The sequence below is a fragment of the Podarcis gaigeae genome, assembly GCF_964106915.1.
Source record: "Podarcis gaigeae genome assembly, chromosome: 18".
Lineage (NCBI taxonomy): Eukaryota > Metazoa > Chordata > Lepidosauria > Squamata > Lacertidae > Podarcis > Podarcis gaigeae.
In genome coordinates this window covers 2,390,023-2,409,795 of record NC_139696.1, presented here as the reverse complement: position 1 = coordinate 2,409,795, position 19,773 = coordinate 2,390,023, and the positions used below count along the sequence as shown (strand labels likewise).

The 19,773-nt window shown below is 48.6% G+C and overlaps 2 protein-coding genes across 2 annotated transcripts; both read right to left on the bottom strand.

Annotated features, from left to right (window-relative positions):
* Positions 1 to 1,937: 1,937 nt before the first annotated feature.
* Positions 1,938 to 10,398, bottom strand: SMIM24 (small integral membrane protein 24). Its single transcript, XM_083720820.1, is given in 5 exon segments — positions 1,938 to 3,770; positions 5,521 to 5,556; positions 7,381 to 7,513; positions 9,376 to 9,457; positions 9,459 to 10,398. Coding segments are annotated over 5 exon segments (459 nt in total). The 5' UTR covers positions 9,573 to 10,398; the 3' UTR covers positions 1,938 to 3,676.
* A 4,384-nt stretch (positions 10,399 to 14,782) lies between these two features.
* SMIM44 (small integral membrane protein 44) lies at positions 14,783 to 19,311 on the bottom strand. The gene is made up of 3 exons (XM_083720828.1): positions 19,112 to 19,311; positions 16,972 to 17,246; positions 14,783 to 15,551 (listed from the first exon to the last, which is right to left on the bottom strand). Exons 2-3 carry the CDS (start codon positions 17,153 to 17,155, stop codon positions 15,349 to 15,351), a joined length of 387 nt encoding a protein of 128 aa, XP_083576954.1. The 5' UTR covers positions 17,156 to 17,246; positions 19,112 to 19,311; the 3' UTR covers positions 14,783 to 15,348.
* Between the last annotated feature and the right edge of the window lie 462 nt (positions 19,312 to 19,773).

The following is a 19,773-nucleotide window of genomic DNA, read 5'->3' as shown; positions in this document are numbered from 1 at the left end:
GGGCGCTTCTGCTTCCTAGTAGCGTTAAGAGAAGCGAAACGGCCACGGTGGCAGATTCCTGGCGCTTGTGTCAGCAAGCATCGGCCCCGCTCCCTTGGCTTCAGCGGAAACCTACTCCAGAGTAGACCCATTGGAATGAATGCCCTTGTAATTTCGAGGGGTCTGGCCCACGCTCTGCTTTCTGAAGCAGGGTATTCCAAACGTGGGTCTCCAGCGTGGTTTTTCTTGGACTACAATTCCCATCCTTCCTGACCCCTGGTCCTGCAAGCTAGGGATGATGGGAGTTGTAGTCCAAAAACAAGCGGAGACCAAAGTTTGGGAAGCCTTGTTCTCTAAAGGATATTGAACACACCTTTGAAGCACGTGACTTCCCCCAGAGAACCCTGGGAACTGAAATTTGGTAAAGGTAAAGGGACCCCTGACCATTAGGTCCAGTCGTGGCCGACTCTGGGGTTGTGGCGCTCATCTCGCTTTATTGGCCGAGGGATTGATTTGAATTAATTTTATAATGAAATGATTTTAGAATGTTGTACTATTTTATTGTTGCTAGCCGCCCTGAGCCCGGCTTCGGCTGGGGAGGGTGGGATATATATAAAAATTTTTTATTATTATTATTATTTTTCAATTGAGGCTTTTAAGCAGAGTTTGGACGGCAAATTGTCTCGGATGCTTTAGCTGAGATTCCTGCATTGCAGCGGGTTGGACTAGATGAGTCCTGGGGTTCCCTTTGAACTCTACAGTTCTATGAACCTGCTGTTCCAAATCTGGGACACTTCCTGCATTGTTTCAGCGTGATCTGCCCCTCCCACTCCCACACCACTTCAGACACGAGGGAAACAGGGAACCCTTTGTGTTTGTTTTTAGGGCACCCGCTTCTAAAGCAGGTTGCTGTAGACAGCTGATCATATATCTTAAGAGGCCGGAGGGCTAAGTCTAGCCATGCCTGGGCCCTAATTGATGGTCTCGCAGCCCTTTACCACATGCAACAAGTCACCTGATGAAATCGTGCCGGACTGTACTATTTAAGGTCACAACTGGGAGACAGGAATGCCCATTATCAGCTCCATCTGGTGCTCAGGATGAGACCCTCCCTGCCTGCGGACTGTCTCTCCAGAGTGGCGCATGCTCTGGTTATCTCCCGCTTGGACTACTGCCATGCGCTCTCCGTGGGGCTGCCTTTGAAGGTGACCCGGAAACTACAACTAATCCAGTTAGACTGGTGACTGGGAGTGGCCACCGAGACCACATAACACAGGTTCTGAAAGACCTACATTGGCTCCCAGTATGTTTCCGAGCACAATTCAAAGGGTTGGTGCTGACCTTGAAAGCCCTAAACGGCCTCGGTCCAGTATACCTGAAGGAGCATCTCCATTGTTCTGCCCAGACACTGAGGTCCAGCGCCGAGGGCCTTCTGGCGGTTCCCTCATGGCGAGAAGCCAAGTTACAGGGAACCAGGCAGAGGGCCTTCTCGGTGGTGGCACCCACCCTGTGGAACGCCCTCCCACCAGGTGTCAAAGAGAAAAATAACTACCAAACTTTTAGAAGACATCTGAAGGCAGCCCTGTTTAGGGAAGCTTTTAATGTTTAATAGGTTATTGTATTTTAGTGTTTTGTTGGAAGCCGCCCAGAGTGGCTGGGGAAACCCGGGGTATAAATAATAATAATAATTATTATTACTACTACTACTACTATTATTATTATTATTTGACAATCTCCTCCATTTCAAATGCACCAACAACACTAGGATAGAGAACTCCTTTGCCCCCTCCCCACAGCTCCACAATATGAAAGCATGCATAGATTCTACGTTTCTGGTCCTCATGACGTCCACATCTCTTGAAGTAGAAATCACATGCGCCGCTTCCGCCTAAAATCCTTGCTTTATATTTTTCTTCCTTCCCCTCTTCTGTGCCCCAAGGCAGGAAACAAACAACATCTAATTAGCCGGGGTTTTTAATTGAAAAGCACAGCGTTCATCCTTGCAACAGAGGCCGCTCCGTTTCACAGATTAACAGATTTTTAAAAGCCACCCTGCACCCCAAACCACGACTCCTCTTGAATTGGCCGAGGCAGGAAAGGCGAATTGGATCACCCCAAAAAACAGCTTTTGCTTGTGAGAGCAGTGTTTTCTGTCGGAAAATGCTAGCGGGAAGGGAATAGGGTTGCGATGAGAGATGCCCTCAAAGTAGGGATGTGGTCTTCCCATTCCGGACTGCGGCGGCTGTAATCGCTGAACGCAGGCCAGAGGAGTGGAAGCGGAACAACGTTCTGCCTGGATACAGATTCTGCCCCCAATTCCTGCTCTAAGAAGAGGCAATCTCCCGTTATCAGGAGGGAATGTCTCTTCTAAAAAGAGGCATGCCTCTAATAATATCTAGAGGGATGTCTCTGGGTATAAGAAGAATCATTTCCTGCTCGTGTGAAGCAATGTCTCTCCTAAATAGAGGCTTCCCCAAGGATAACCAGAGGAATCCCTCTTCTGAGTACCGCGGTCCCTTGGTTCTCAAACGCCTTGGTCCTCGAACAACTTGGAACCCGAACGCCGCAAACCCGGAAGCAAGTGTTCCGGTTTGCGAACTTTTTATGGAAGCCGATTGTGCTCCGTTTTGAGTGTTACGCTTCCGTTTTGAGCGTTACGCTGAGGCCTGTCTGTTTTTGCTATTTACCATATTTTTCGCTCTATAAGACGCACCAGACCACAAGACGCACCTAGTTTTTGGAGGAGGAAAACAAGAAAAAAAAATTTCTGAATCTCAGAACCCAGAACAGCAAGAGGGATCGCTGCGCAGTGAAAGCAGCGATCCCTCTTGGTGTTCTGGCTTCTGGGATAGCTGCGCAGCCTGCATTCGCTCCATAAGACGCACACACATTCCCCCTTACTTTTTAGGAGGTGAAAAGTGAGTCTTATAGAGCAAAAAAATACAGTATTTTGTGTTTTTGTTTTCGCGGCTCTTTTTTCGTTTTGTTTTCGCGACTGTGCGGAACCCGGTTCAGCTCCGGATGGATTGATGGCATGGCCGCAGCACATTGTTTATCGCTTTCATTTTATGGATCGGCCGTCTCGTCAGATAGCAAAATCCATGTCAAATTGCTGTTTTTAAAAGCCTGGGACGGATTAATCCATTTTGCATTCCCTTCTATGGGAAAGCAGTGTGCCTTGAGTTTGGTTTTGGAACGGACTTCCGGGACGGATGAAGTTTGAGAACCAAGGGACCGCTGTAGAGGTATTCCCACATCTCTCACACAAAACAGAGAAATGCTACATTTAAAGATCAGGGTTCGGGAGACAGCGCAGAAGAACTGCTTCTAGGGACGCTTCTGAAGGTTTTCCTTGGAGTCATTTCAAAGGGCTGCTCTGGGTTCGAATCGGCACTCATCCCAGCAGTTTCCGCTTCCTTTTGCACCTTCTTGGCTGGTATTGTCAGTGCATCTCTCTGGGACACCCCCCACCCTCGCCAGAACAGACCCTTGGCACAATCTTGGATATAATCACGTCCAGATTTCTGTGGCTGCATTTGAGGGGATGAATGAACTGAAATCTCCTTATCCCCAGAGGCAGAGGTGGTCAAGACTCAGAGAGGTTGTCGGAGCTGGGCTGAACGGGGGAATTCGGCTCCATGCGGCCAGTTACATTGGCTCCCGGCTGCTGTCCTCATCCTTCACCCCAAGCCGGACTTTACATGCTGGTCACCTTGTTGCTATCTAGCTCCTTTTCGTGAGAGCTCCCCTCTTCTGGATCCATGGCGATGTTGTCGTAAATGTTGCCTGGACTGGAAGAAGAAGAGGAGGAGGAGGAAGAGGAGGAGTTTGGATTTGATATCCCGCTTTATCACTACCCTAAGGAGTCTCAGCGGGTGGCTCTGTGGGTTAAACCACAGAGCCTAGGGCTTGCCGATCAGAAGGTCGGCGGTTCGAATCCCCGCAATGACAGGGTGAGCTCCCGTTGCTTGGTCCCAGCTCCTGCCAACCTAGCAGTTCGAAAGCATACCAGTGCAAGTAGATAAATAGGTACCGCTCTGGTGGGAAGGTCAACGGCGTTTCCGTGCGCTGCTCTGGTTTGCCAGAAGCGGCTTAGTCCTGCTGGCCACATGACCCGGAAGCTGTGCGCCGGCTCCCTCGGCCAGTAAAACGAGATGAGCGCCGCAACCCCAAAGTCGGTCACGACTGGACCTAATGGTCAGGGGTCCCTTTACCTTTACCTTTAAGGAGTCTCAAAGCGGCTAACATTCTCCTTTCCCTTCCTCCCCCACAACAAACACTCTGTGAGGTGAGTGGGGCTGAGAGACTTCAGAGAAGTGTGACTGGCCCAAGGTCACCCAGCAGCTGCATGTGGAGGAGCGGAGACACGAACCCGGTTCCCCAGATTACGAGACTACCGCTCTTAACCACTACACCACACTGGAGAGGGAAGCATGAGAAGAGCCCTGACGGATCAGGCCCCGAGTCCACTTGAGTTGACATCCTTTTCCCAGAGGGGCCAGTAGACCTGAAGGAATGTCTCCACCCCCATCGTCCAGCCCGGACACCCGGGTCCCTCTCCCGAGGGCTTTCTGGCGGTTCCCTCCCTGCGAAAAGCGAGGTTACAGGGAACCAGGCAGAGGGCCTTCTCGGTGGTGGCGCCCTCCCATCAGATGTCAAGGAAATAAACAGCTTTCTGACTTTTAGAAGACACCTCAAAGCAACCCTGTTTAGGGAAGTTTTTGATGTTTGATGTTTTATCGTGTTTTTAATGTTCTGTTGGGAGCTGTCCAAAGTGGCTTGAGAGGCCTGGCCAGATGGGCAGGGTATAATTAATTAATTGATTGATTAATAATAAAGGAAAGGGCCAGAGACCTTTATGAGGGCTCCTGATTCCTTCTAAGTTCATTCAGCAGGAGATGGAGTTATGCAGCTCCAGAGCTGAGGAGATAAGTAACTATACAACCCTTAGAAGGCATCCCTGTATAGGGATTTTAAATTTTTAAAAATGTTTTATTATGCTTTTATACAGAGCTTTTTTCTGGGGGTACGCATATCCCTAAACATTTTCTGAATCTTTGTACTTTTGTCCATTTACTGTATTTATTTCCCCCGATTTGAACTATAAAATGGTGATTTTCTTAGTCAAAATGAGAGTACCCCTAAACATTTTTTAAAGGAAAAAACCACTGTTTTTATATATGTTGGGAGCCTCCCAGAGTGCTAGGGAAACCGAGTCGGATGGATGAGGTATAAATAGAAAAAAACGCCTTTCTTTATTGTACCTCATTTTTTAGAATCTATGATTTTGCTGTTTTAATGCTTTAAATGTTTAGGGAAGACAATCTTACTCGGCTACGAGTGATCGCCAAAGAAGAATGCTTTAAATAAAAGTGTTTTTTGTTTTGTTTTAAAGAAGCGAACTTGCACCAGGAGCTCAGAAAATTGCTGTGTCAGGCGAATCAGAATGCCCATCGCGTCTGCGGCCAAAAGAATTAAAACGGAACGAAATAGACACACAGAGACACAAACACACACCATCACAAAAGCAACAATATTTACCGAAGTTCGGTGCTCATCGACTTCCCTTCGCCATCCCTGCAAAGAGAGCGAGGTCATCAGTGGAGAAAGGGGAGCAGAGGGGGTTGGACTAGATGGCTTCTTGGGGTCCCATTCCAATTCTACAATTCTGTGATTCTAACCACCACCCAGACTTGACGGGCCTGATCCAGCAGGGCTCTTGCTATCTCCTCAACACCCTCGCAAGACCTCCAGGCGAAATTGAGTCCGCCGCTTGTGTGTTGAAGTGATGATTCTTCAACATCAGCTTTGTTGGACTGGTTGTGTTGTGTGGACTACAGTGGTGCCTCGCAAGACGAAATTAATTCGTTCCGCAAGTTTTTTCATCTTGCGAGTTTTTCGTCTTGTGAAGCACGGTTTCCCATAGGAATGCATTAAAAATCAATTAATGCGTTTCTATGGAAACCGCCTTCAGACCAGGTCCGGGACAGTCTGTCCTCCGACCTCTTCTGAAGGCTGGGGGGGGGGGACAAGGGCTTTTCTTCCCACCCCCAGCATTTTAAAAAACCCTGGGACAGCATTTTAAAATGCTGGCGGGCGGCAGCGAAGGCTTCTCCACTGTCCCAGGGCGATTTAAAAGCCCCCGGGAAGGCAGGCAGTGGGGAGCAAAGACTTTTGCCCCCCACCAGCCTTCAGAAGAGGTCCTGGACCTCTTCTGAAGGCGGGCGGGGGGCGAAAGTCTTTGCTCCCCTCCGCCTGCCTTCAAAAGCCGTCCGGGACAGCGGAGAAACACGCTGCGTTTCTCCGCTCTCCCGGGAAGGCAGGCAGGGGGGAGCAAAGACTTTCGCCCCCCGCCCGCCTTCAGAAGAGGTCCTGGACCTCTTTTGAAGGCCGGCGGGGGGGCAAAAGTCTTTGCTCCCCCCGCCGGCCTTCAAAAGCCGTCCGGGATAGCGGGAAGCGCTTCCCTGCTATCCTGGACTGCTTTTAAAATGCTGGCGGTGGGGAGCAAAGCCTTTTGGCCCCCGCCGGCCTTCCTGGACCTCTTCTGAAGGCCGGAGGGGGGGGAAAGGCTTTGCTCCCCACCGCCAGCATTTAAAAGAGGTCCCCGGAGATTTCCCTATGGGCTTTCTTCTTGCGAAGCAAGCCCATAGGGAAATTCGTCTAGCGAAGCGATGCAAAAACCGAAAAACCCTTTCGTCTTGTGGGTTTTTCGTCTTGCGAGGCATTCGTCTTGCGGGGCACCACTGTACTCTATTCCCAACTTAAAAATGGAAAGTGTAATGCTGGTGGTCAACAAAAGAGGTTTAAAGACTCAAGGCAAATCTAAAAAATGTAGTATAAACACTGACAACTGGGAAACACTGGCCTGCGAGCGCTCCAGTTGGAGAACAGCCTTTGCCAAAGGTGTCGTGGGCTTTGAAGACACTGGAACTCAGGACGCAAGGGAGAAACGTGCCAAGAGGAAGAGACGCTTGGCAAACCCTCACCGGGATCAACTCCCGCCCGGAAACCAATGTCCCCACTGTGGAAGGACGTGTGGGTCCAGAATTGGCCTCCACAGTCACTTACGGACTCACTGTTAAAACCTTGTTTATGGAAGACAATCTAGAAGAAGAAGAAGAAGAAGAAGAAGAAGAAGAAGAAGAAAGAGGAGGAGGAGGAAGAGGGAGGAGGAAGAGGAAGAAGAAGAGGAGGAGGAGGAGGAGGGGGAAGAAGAAGAAGAAGAAGAAGAAGAAGAAGAAGAAGAAGAAAGAGGAAGAAGAAGAAGAAGAAGAAGAAGAAGAAGAAGAAGAAGAAGAAGAAGAAGAAGAAGAAGAAATAATAGTTGTGGCTTGGGGGAGAGAGAGAAACAGCTCTTGGTTAAAGAAGGAAACTTTCAAAAAGTGTGTGAGAGAGACCTACTTTTCCTTGGAGAAGAAGAAGCGATTGATGAGGGAGGCCACGAATATCACGCCTAGGAAACCGAGGACGGCGGCAAGGCCCACCAGCCAAGGCTGCAGACCGCTGGAGCCGTTTGTGGTCCCCGTCACGGCGCCTAAACGGATTAAGGTTAGGTCCTTTTGGGTCAAGCGGAAAAACTGTGGGCATTGCTACACACCACCCCCATCGCTACCGGTTTGTGTTTCAAAGAGGAGTCCAAAAATAAGGAGGCCCCTATCTATTGACGCCTCAAGTCTCATGTGCCAGGGCGCAAAATTATTATTATCAGTGCTTTTTTCTGGGGGTACGCAGGGGTACCCCTTAACATGTTGTGAATCTTTGTACTTTTGCCCATTTACTATATTTATTTTCCCCGACCTGAACTATGAAATGGTGGTTTTCTTGGGTCAAAATGAGAATACCTCCTAATCATTTTCTTTAAGGAAAAAAAGCCACTGGTTATTATTATTATTTATTATTTATTGGTTTATATAGTGCCCTATACCTGGTGTGTGTGTGTGTGTGTGTGTGTGTGTGTGTGTGGGCGGCTCACAGAAACAAACTCAAGATATAAAACCACAAAATACCATATTTTTTGCTCTATAAGACTCACTTTCCCCCTCCCAAAAAGTAAGGGGACATGTGTGTGCGTCTTATGGGGCGAATGCAGGCTGCGCAGCTATCCCAGAAGCCAGAACAGCAAGAGGGATTGCTGCTTTCGCTGCGCACCGATCCCTCTTGCTGTTCTGGCTTCTGAGATTCAGAATATTTTTTTTCTTGTTTTCCTCCTCCAAAAACTAGGTGCGTCTTGTGGTCTGGTGCGTCTTATAGAGCGAAAAATATGGTACCTAATAAAAATTAAATCAAGAAATCAGTAGCTCCCCCGGACACACACAAAAAGTACTTTTTAAAAGGGGATAGGATGTCCATCGGATCAAATAAAGGCCTGGTTAAAAAGGAACGTTTTTGCCTGGTGCCTAAAGGTGTATAATGAAGGCGAACTTAGAATCATAGAATCATAGAGTTGGAAGAGACCACAAGGGCCACCGAGTCCAACCCCCTGCCAAGCAGGAAACACCATCAGAGCACTCCTGACATATGGTTGTCAAGCCTCTGCTTAAAGACCTCCAAAGAAGGAGACTCCACCACACTCCTTGGCAGCAAATTCCACTGTCAAACAGCTCTTACTGTCAGGAAGTTCTTCCTAATGTTTAGGTGGAATCTTCTTTCTTGTAGTTTGGATCCATTGCTCCGTGTCCGCTTCTCTGGAGCAGCAGAAAACAACCTTTCTCCCTCCTCTATGTGACATCCTTTGATATATTTGAACATGGCTATCATATCACCCCTTAACCTCCTCTTCTCCAGGCTAAACATGCCCAGCTCCCTTAGCCGTTCCTCATAAGGCATCGTTTCCAGGCCTTTGACCATTTTGGTTGCCCTCCTCTGGACACGTTCCAGTTTGTCAGTGTCCTTCTTGAACTGTGGTGCCCAGAACTGGTGCCCAACTGTGGTGCCCAGAACATCCCTGGTATTCCCACAAACAGGGAGCCACTGCAGAGAAGGCCCCGTTCTCGTGTTGCCACCCTCTGCACCTCTCCAGGAGGAGTCGCACGAATGTGGGCCTCAAGATGATCTCAGGGTCCATGTAGGTTCATATGGCGCGTCCAACATTCACCAGAAGCTGTAAAATGAAGGTGCTTAGGGGCCACCACAGAGAAGGCCTTCACCCCGACACCCGCCCCCTGACAACGCCCCAAGCCTCTACTACTGGAGGACTCGCCTATATACCTGCTCCTCTCATTTCATCCTCCCGACTGGCCCGCACGGTCACACCCGGGGAACCCAATGCTCTAACCGCTAGGCCATGCTGCCTCCTCAAATCAGGAGGTGCAGGTCTGCTTGGCAAGATTCTAAACAAGTTTCGCCACCTGTATCCGAACAAAATACCTTCCCAGGGAGCCCGTGGCACGCTCCTACCTTGGCCGTGGGCACAGGGGGCTAAGAAAATTCCCAGGAGCAGAGGCAGACATGAGAACGACTCCATCGCGTTGCTTCGATAATGTGCTGTTCGGCGAGGCAGGTCTGTCCTTCCTGGTTTCTGTATTCATGTGTGTGTGAGAGGAGATATCTACTTTCCTTGCAGGCTTAACTCTGGACTCTGAATCAAAGTGCATTTGATAATGGCAGTTCCGTTGGGCAGCTCTGCATTCACGTGAGATGCCCGTGGAACAAGGGTTCGGCCAGGGCAAGGAACAAGCTGCTCTGTTTTCGCATGCAGGTGGACACGAAACAAATCACGGCTGCTTCGGTGGCTGTCTCATCCCCTCCAACGTTTCTCCCCTGAAAATAGGGATGTCCTATTCCTTCCCCTCCGACGTTTCTCCCCTGAAAATAGGGACGTCCTATTCCATCCCCTCCAACGTTTCTCCCCTGAAAATAGGGACGTCCTATTCCATCCCCTCCAACGTTTCTCCCCTGAAAATAGGGACGTCCTATTCCATCCCCTCCAACGTTTCTCCCCTGAAAATAGGGACGTCCTATTCCATCCCCTCCAACGTTTCTTCCCTGAAAATAGGGACGTCCTATTCCATCCCCTCCAACGTTTCTCCCCTGAAAATAGGGACGTCCTATTCCATCCCCTCCAATGTTTCTCCCGTGAAAATAGGGACGTCCTATTCCATCCCCTCCAACGTTTCTCCCCTGAAAATAGGGACGTCCTATTCCATCCCCTCCAATGTTTATCCCCTGAAAATAGGGACATCCTATTCCATCCCTTCCAACGTTTCTCCCCTGTAAAGAGGGACGTCCTATTCCATCCCCTCCAACGTTTCTTCCCTGAAAATAGGGACATCCTATTCCATCCCCTCCAACGTTTCTCCCCTGAAAATAGGGACGTCCTATTCCATCCCCTCCAGTGTTTCTCCCCTGAAAATAGGGACGTCCTATTCCATCCCCTCCAACGTTTCTCCCCTGAAAATAGAGACGTCCTATTCCATCCCCTCCAGTGTTTCTCCCCTGAAAATAGGGACGTCCTATTCCATCCCCTCCAACATTTCTCCCTTGAAAATAGGGACGTCCTAAGGAAATGATAGCTCTGGGGTCGGGGGTTCGGGAGGGTGCTGGGACCTTAGTGCCAGGAAGCCCCCAGGAAGTGGAGATGTGTATATTTTTCGGGAGGGTGGCTCTTGCAGAAAACGCCGTCGGCAAGTCCCCCCCCTCTCCCCTCCGTCTTTGCTTCACTCAGCTCACGCTCTCTTTTCACTCTGCACATGCTCAGAGATGCCAGGGCAACGGAGGAAGGGCAGGAAGAGGATTCGGGGTGGGTGGGTCGGTATGCGCCCTAAAAAGTAAAGGAACCCCTGACCATTAGGTCCAGTCGTGGCCGACTCTGGGGTTGCGGCGCTCATCTTGCTTTACTGGCCGAGGGAGCCGGCGTACAGCTTCCGGGTCATGTGGCCAGCAGGACTAAGCCGCTTCTGGCGAACCAGAGCAGCGCACGGAAACGCCGTTTACCTTCCCGCCGGAGTGGTACCTATTGATCTACTTGCACTTTGATGTGCTTTCGAACTGCTAGGTTGGCAGGAGCAGGGACCGAGCAACGGGAGCTCACCCCGTCATCGCAGGGATTCGAACCGCCGACCTTCCGATCGGCAAGCCCTAGGCTCCGTGGTTTAACCCACAGCGCTACCCGCGTCCCTTGAGGAGCATAAATGGCCTGGCACATGCCCAACTGTTCTTACCTTGAAACGGCAATCTGTTCCTGGCATTTGGACTCTGACCATCACATGATCTGTGGGCGCCATGCCACCCGCAGGAAAATCGGTGCCAGTCTGGCAGGATGGGAGTGGCTGGGCGAGGAGCAATGAGATTCAAATCTCTCCTCTCAGTTTCTCCTTTTTCCAGTTGTTAAGTCCAGCTCTCTATATTTCAACACTGGTTTGTAATTACAGTGGTACCTCGGGTTAAGTACTTAATTCGTTCCGGAGGTCCGTTCTTAACCTGAAACTGTTCTTAACCTGAAGCACCACTTTAGCTAATGGGGCCTCCCACTGCCGCTGGAGCCCGATTTCTGTTCTCATCCTGAAGCAAATTTCTTAACCTGAAGCACTATTTCTGGGTTAGCGGAGTCTGTAACCTGAAGCGTCTGTAACCTGAAGCGTATGTAACCTGAGGTACCACTGTATTATTTTTTAATCCTCAAGCAAATTCATCAACAGGCATCTACGACAGTTGGAGGGCTCTTAAATCTTCTGAATATACACATTTCCCCTCCGCAGAGCCATTCCCCCTAACACAACGTGTTTCGTATGCTATTTTCTTTCTCCTTTTAAAAACACAGCTTTTATTAAATTTCCTGTTTTACAATTTGAAGCACTCGTTTACACATTCTTAAGATTTCCATGACTTCTCTTTCTTCTCTCTCCATGGTTCGTTTTGCATATCATAAATCCCTGCACATTTTAATAATAATAATAATAATAATAATAATAATAATAATAATAACAACAATAACAATAATTATACCCCGCCCATCTGGCTGGGCTTCCCCAGCCACTCTGGGTGGCTTCCAACCAAATATTAAAATACAGTAATACAGAAACTATACCGTTCAGGATTCCATTATTGCATCCGTCAAAGCTTCTATACCCTGTCGAATTTATCTGAATGCTGCCGGTGTTTTCAGCTGTACACAGTTATTTCCTATATATCCAATAAACGTTTTCCAATCTTCTCTAAACGTATGTTCTTCTTGTTCTCTTATTCTATACGTTAAGTCCGCAAGCTGAGCATATTCCGTCAGCTTAAGTTGCCATTCTTCTTCTGTTGGGACCTCGCTTGTTTCCCATTTTTTGGGCTAATGAAACACGGGCCGCACGTAAATAACCTTTTTTTTTTTTGACACCTGGGAATTTCTGTCTCAATTATGCCGAACAGAAAGCACTCTAGTTACAGGTAGGTAGCCGTGTTGGTCTGCCGTAGTCGAAACAAAATAAAATATAAAATAAAATAGAATAAAATAAAATAAAAAACAAAACAAAACAAAACAAAACATTCCTTCCAGTAGCACCTTAGAGACCAACTAAGTTATTGGTATGAGCTTTCGTGTGCATGCACACTTCTTCAGAGACGCTGAATATATAAGGGTCTGGTGACTTCTGTTTCAGTGTATCTGAATGTTAAGTTGTGGGTGAACATATCAGACGACACAGCGATTCTTCAAACAGCTCTTGTTTATTCGCAGGCCAGAACTGAACTGAACTGAACTGAAGAGTTCAGCCAGCCTGCTTATATAGAGCTCCAGTACAACGCAACTTTAACAACCTTCTGTAACTATCCAGTCACTGAACGTCACTTTCAAGCCCTCATTTGCATATGTGGACCGGAGTGAAAACTATCTACAGTATCCCCCTGCTGGCCCAGGGTGAGAACTTCAGTACATATCACTGAAGAAGTGTGCATGCACACAAAAGCTCATACCAATAACTAACGTAAAGGTAAAGGGACCCCTGACCATTAGGTCCAGTCGTGGCCGACTCTGGGGTTGCGGCGCTCATCTCGCTTTACTGGCCAAGGGAGCCGGCGTACAGCTTCCGGGTCATGTGGCCAGCATGACTAAGCTGCTTCTGGCAAACCAGAGCAGTGCACGGAAACGCCGTTTACCTTCCCGCCGTAGTGGTACCTATTTATCTACATGCACCTTGATGTGCTTTTGAACTGCTAGCTTGGCAGGAGCAGGGACTGAGCAACGGGAGCTCACCCCGTTGCAGGGATTCAAACCGCCAACCTTCTGATCGGCAAGTCCTAGGCTCTGTGGTTTAACCCACAGCACCACCCGCGTTCCTCCCAATAACTAACTTAGTTGGTCTCTAAGGTGCTACTGGAGTAATTATTTTGTTTTGTTTTGTTTTGAGAAAGGACTCTGGGGTTTTTTTTGGGGGGGGGGAGTGCTTTTAAACATTTTTTTCAATTTGTTATGGATCATTTCCCAATACTATTTTACCCCTTTGCAAGTCCACCACATACGAAAAAACATCCCCTCGCAAATTTTGCATGCTGTTTCCACCAACACAGGCCTTTCCGAACTTTACCCCCAGCCGATAGATTTTTGTACCCATTGCTCAGCCAGAGAACTGCATCACAAAACCTGGGAGCGGGTCAGATTTTGAAGGGTGGTTGCCTTTCTGCCCATGTACCATTTGGGAAAGCACCAATTAGGTCGGGTTTGCTGTTCAGGAATCCTAGTCCATCTCCTTACTTAGTGGGAAGGATTGCTCCAGATTTGCGGCGGCGGCACGAAGGCAGCTGGTACTTTGTGGGTCCAGATTAAACATTAAAGGCCCTGTCATGTGTGGTGTTGTGGGAAACCTCGTTCCGAGGGAAGCTGACTGCCCCAGATTTTGACAGTAGCAAAACAACAACAAACAAACCTATGGTCACGCAAAGCATACTCAATAAAAACCGCCTGTGTTCTTAGATAAATAAGGTATACTATTCATGTATCGAGCAATAACAAACCTAGACAGGCAGGTGTGGAGGACTCCCTGGTCCTGAATGGGGTGACTGTGCCCCTGAAGGACCAGGTGCGCAGCCTGGGGGTCATTTTAGACTCACAGCTATCCATGGAGGCACAGGTCAAATCTGTGTCCAGGGCAGCTCCATCTGGTACGTAGGCTGAGACCCTATCTGCCTGCGGACTGTCTCGCCAGAGTGGTGCATGCTCTGGTTATCTCCCGCTTGGACTGCTGCAATGCACTCTACGTGGGGCCACCTTTGAAGGTGACTCGGAAACTACAACTAATCCAGAATGCGGCAGCTAGACTGGGGACTGGGGGTGGACGCCAAGACCACATAACACCGGTCTTGAAAGACCTACATTGGCTCTCAGTACGTTTCCGAGCACAATTCAAAGTGTTGGTGCTGACCTTGAAAGCCCTAAACGGCCTCAGTCCAGTATACCGGAAGGAGCGTCTCCATCCCCATCATTCTGCCCGGACGCTGAGGTTCAGCGCCGAGGGCCTTCTGGCGGTTCCCTCATTGCGAGAAGCAAAGCTACAGGGAACCAGGCAGAGGGCCTTCTCGGTAGTGGCGCCCGCCCTTTGGAACGCTCTCCCATCAGATGTCAAAGAGAAGAACAACTACCTGACATTCAGAAGACATCTTAAGGCAGCCCTGTTCAGGGAAGTTTTTAACGTGTGATATTTTACTGTATTTTGGGTTTCTATGGAAGCCGCCCAGAGTGGCTGGCGAAAACCAGCCAGATAGGCGGGGTACAAATAAATTATTATTATTATTATTATTATTATTATTATTATTATTATTATTAGACAGCATCTGAAAAAGCAGGGACATCACCTTCCCAACAAAGGTCCGTATAGTTCAAGCTCTGGTTTTCCCAGTAGTGATGTATGGAAGTGAGAGCTGGACCATCAAGAAGGCTGATCGCCAAAGAATGGATGCTTTTGAATTCTGGTGCTGGAGGAGACTCTTGAGAGTCCCATGGACTGCAAGAAGATCCAACCTCTCCATTCGGAAGGAAATCAGCCCTGAGTGCTCACTGGAAGGACAGATCCTGAAGCTGAGGCTCCAAGACTTCGGCCACCTCATGAGAAGAGAAAACTCCCTGGAAAAGACCCTGATGTTGGGAAAGATGGAGGGCACAAGGAGAAGGGGATGACGGAGGACGAGATGGTGGGACAGTGTTCTCGAAGCGACCAGCATGAGTTTGACCAAACTGCGGAAGGCAGTGGAAGACAGGAGGGCCTGGCGTGCTCTGGTCCAGGGGGTCACAAAGAGGCGGACATGACTAAACAACATCAACAAAACAGGGAAAAAAGGAAAGGAAAGAAATAGACATCACAGGGAGCCTGGACATTCATATCCACGGGTGATATATATATATATATATATCCAGTACGTCTGGGGGAATCTCCAGCTGATCCAAGCAACGACTCAGCCAGTTGCTGGAGGCGATGCACAGCCCATCTGCATCCCAGGTAAGGGGTGCAGGATGCGGCCTTCAGCACACTCCACCCCTAGGAAAGGGGCATCCTTTTGCCAACCCAGGCGATGGTCGGGAAAAGCTGCAATCTCACATCCGTCTGAGGCCTCTTCCAGCCTCTTCCTCTCTTCCAGTTTGGGACCAAAGGCCCAATCTAGCGATGGGGGAAAAAAAGAGAAAATTAAAACCAGCAGGTTTGGACAGCAGAAAGCTGGGTATGTCGCAGTGCCGGATTTTGTTGTTGTTGTTTAGTCGTGTCTGACTCTTTGTGACCCCATGGACCAGAGCATGCCAGGATTTACGGATAAGCTAAACAAGCTCTAGCTTAGGACCCCACTCTCTTGGGGCCCCCAAAAAATTTAAAGGAAAAAACAACCTGGATGTACATTTCCAAAATACAAGATAAAAAGCAAATAAAATAAAACCTACATCCAGCAAGAGTGTTTTGTGTTGTGTAGGCTCCTAGGATATAAGTCATGGGCCCCACCTGCTAGCCTGCTCCCTAAAATATCACTGGTTTGCTCCTTTTAAAAAGCAGAGACATCACCTTGCTGACAAAGGTCCGTCTAGTTCAAGCCATGGTTTTCCCAGTAGTGATGAATGGAAGTGAGAGCTGGACCATCAAGAAGGCTGATGGCCGAAGAATGGATGCTTTTGAATTCTGGTGCTGGAGGAGACTCTTGAGAGTCCCATGGACTGCAAGAAGATCCAACCTCTCCATTCTGAAGGAAATCAGCCCCGAGTGCTCACTGGAAGGACAGATCCTGAAGCTGAGGCTCCAGTATGGACACTCTCTGCGTGGCTCTTGCTGGCTTCGCTCCGTAAGACAAACAGACATTTCCCCTTACTTTTTGTTGTTGTTTAGTCGTTTAGTCGTGTCCGCCTCTTTGTGACCCCCTGGACCAGAGCACGCCAGGCACTCCTGTCTTCCACTGCCTCCCACAGTTTTGTCAAACTCATGCTGGTCGCTTCGAGAACACTGTCCCACCATCTCGTCCTCTGCCGTCCCCTTCTCCTTGTGCCCTCCATCTTTCCCAACATCAGGGTCTTTTCCAGGGAGTCTTCTCTTCTCATGAGGGGGCCAAAGTCTTGGAGCCTCAGCTTCAGGATCTGTCCTTCCAGTGAGCACTCAGGGCTGATTTCCTTCAGAATGGAGAGGTTGGATCTTCTTGCAGTCCATGGGGCTCTCAAAAGTCTCCTCCAGCACCAGAATTCAAAAGCATCAATTCTTCGGTGACCCGCCTTCTTGATGGTCCAGCTCTCACTTCCATACATCACTACTGGGAAAACCATAGCTTTTACTATACAGACCTTTGTTGGCAAGGTGATGTCTCTTCTTTTTAAGATGCTGTCTAGGTTTGCCATCACCTTTCTCCCAAGAAGCAGGCGTCTTTTAATTCCGTGACTGCTGTCACCATCTGCAGTGATCATGGAGCCCTAAAAAGCCTTACTTTTTAGGAGGAAAAAAGGGTGTCTTATGGAGCGAAAAATACGGTACTCAAACCCTAAATGGTCCTGAGGACTAGAAACTTGGGGGGGTAAAGGGGGAGCTTCTAGGAGGTCTGCCCACTCACCTGCAAAGTCATGAGCGAGGTCATTGATGAGGTGGCCCACAATCGCGTACGCAACCACGACCACAATGATGACAGCCATCAGAAGATACAAGGCGTAGCGGGGCAGGCGGATCGAATCCAGCGAGGGAGGTTTGTAATCTCTGAAGAGGTCGCCCGCCTCCTCCTCCTCCTCTCCGGACTGCATCGAGCGAGGATTCGCACCAGGGTCCCTGGCGCCTCGTTCCCCTTCCTTCTCCAATCAGTGATCGTCACTTAGGTTTCGCTTGATGGATATTCTGGGGGAGAAATAGACAGGGGCAGCTCAGGCCCCACTCACGGAGAAAAGCCGTATGTTAAGAAAAAGAGGGCACAATATTGATTTGGACAAATAACTCGATATTTACGGCATGCTATACTTTATAGGGACACGGGTGGCGCTGTGGGTTAAACCACTGAGCCTAGGACTTGCCGATCAGAATGTCGGTGGTTCGAATCCCCGCAATGACGGGGCGAGCTCCTGTTGCTCGGTCCCTGCTCCTGCCAACCTAGCAGTTTGAAAGCACGTCAAAGTGCAAGTAGATAAATAGGTACCGCTCCGGCGGGAAGGTAAACGGCGTTTCCGCGCGTTGCTCTGGTTCGCCAGAAGTGGCTTAGTCCTGCTGGCCACATGACCCAGAAGCTGTACGCCGGCTCCCTCGGCCAGTAAAGCGAGATGAGCGCTGCAACCCCAGAGTCGGCCACAACTGGATTTAATGGTCAGGGGTCCCTTTACCTTTACTTTATACTTTAAAAGAAAACCATCTAAAGATCCGCAGGCAAGTATTTAACACTAAATAGGCCGGCAAATATGTTTAAATCACAGAGTGATAAAGGCTGGAAGTATAAAAAAAACCCAATAGTAGGAACATTTCAACACATGTGGTGGTCTTGCAGTGTGATTAAAGAATTCAGTGGTACCTATTAATGAACATTTCGGTTTTCGAACGCCGTAAACCCGGAATTAAATTCTTTGGTTTTTCGAATGCACCTCAGAAGTCGAACCGGAAACGCAGATTGAGTATTACGGTAAGTTTTCCGTACTGAGTTTTCCATTTTAAGGCCTCTGTACTGAGTTTTTGGATGTTTCAGAACTTGAACGGTCTTCCGGAACGGATGACGTTGAAATACCGAGGTACCACTGTACACTGGTACCTTGGTTCTCAAACTTAATCCGTTCCGGAAGTCCGTCCCAAAACCAAAGCGTTCCAAAACCAAGGCACGCTTTCCCATAGAAAGGAATGCAAAACGGATTAATCCGTTCCAGACTTTTAAAAACAACCCCTAAAAAAGCAATTTAACATGAATTCTACTACCTAACGAGACCATGGATCCAAAAAAATAAAAGCAATAATCAATGTACTGTACTATAAAATAAATAAGATAGCATTGTAGATGATAAAAAGTAAAATTAAATTGTTTTATTTACATACACTGATGACGGTCATTGTTTAGATGGGGAGCTTTTATCCATTTCCACAGCCCCACAATCCATTTATATCCCACCCTCCCCAGCCAAACCAGGCTCAGGGGCTAACCTCAAAATATATAATACATTAAAACATAAAATCCAGCAATTGACTGAAATAACAGCTTAAAATCAGAATAAATCAGAATAGGACCTCCAGACACACTGGCCAAGAATTAATATTTCTTGATGGTTTGCTGCCCTCTCTGGTTAAACAGGCACAGCAGGTTTTAAAAGCCTGCAACACCTCTCTTTGACCTGTGTAGCTTGGCAAAAAAATTACCGTATTTTTTGCTCTATAAGGCTCACTTTTTCCCTCCTAAAAAGGGGAAATGCGTGTGCGTCTTATGGAGCGAATGCAGGCTGCGCAGCTATCCCAGAAGCCAGAACAGCAAGAGGGATCACTGCTTTCACTGCGCAGCGATCCCTCTTGCTGTTCTGGCTTCTGAGATTCAGAATATATTTTTTCTTGTTTTCCTCCTCCAAAAACGAGGTGCGTCTTGTGGTCTGGTGCGTCTTATAGAGCAGAAAATACGGTAAATAGCAAACCCAATTTCCTCTTTGCGAGGGCTGCAAATCAAGCTACCCTGGTTTGCTGCTAAGGCTAAATTTCTAAAGCTGGCTTTTGTTTTGTGGGATTTGCAGGAAGCGACGTACCTGGCGACAGGGAACAGCTGGCGCAAGAGGCAGTATCATCGATCGGCGCAACTCCAAAGCGTCCGCAAGGCGTTCCTGCTGATGTGTCGACTGATGGGGCAATAGATGCTGTTTCCCAACAGCTGGAGAGCAAAGAGTTCCACGCAGCCACCCACCCAGCTTTTTAAATTTTATTTTAAATACAGATACTCTTGCTCAAAGCCTCCCCTCTTCCAGACATCTCCCCCTTTCCTCCCCCCCCCAAAAAAACCTGCAGAAGACAAATCTACTGTTCTGGGCTCCTTCCCCTCCCCAAGAGCTGATCTCTTAAAATCAGCTAAGCAGATCGTAGCTGGGGATTTTGCGAGGGGAGGGTTGGGATGAAGGCAGGCAGAGAATCCACTATTTTGAGTCTTGGCTGCCCGTTAATTTGCGTTGCTGTACACAAAAGCAAGGGACGCGGGTGGCGCTGTGGGTTAAACCACAGAGCCTAGGACTTGCCGATCAGAAGGTCAGCGGTTCGAATACCGGCAATGACAGGGTGAGCTCCCGTTGCTCGGTCCCTGCTCCTGCCAACCTAGCAGTTCGAAAACATACTAGTGCAAGTAGATAAATAGATACTGCTCTGGCAGGAAGGTAAACGGCGTTTCCGTGCGCTGCTCTGGTTCGCCAGAAGCGGCTTA

Excerpts from the sequence above, each read along its gene's own strand:
- SMIM44 (XM_083720828.1), bottom strand. The coding sequence starts at position 17,155 with ATGCAGTCCGGAGAGGAGGAGGAGGAGGCGGGCGACCTCTTCAGAGAT. Across the intron at positions 15,552-16,971 it reads CCTCGCTCATGACTTTGCAG|ATTGGGCCTTTGGTCCCAAA; the intron begins GTGAGTGGGCAG and ends CCCCATCGCTAG.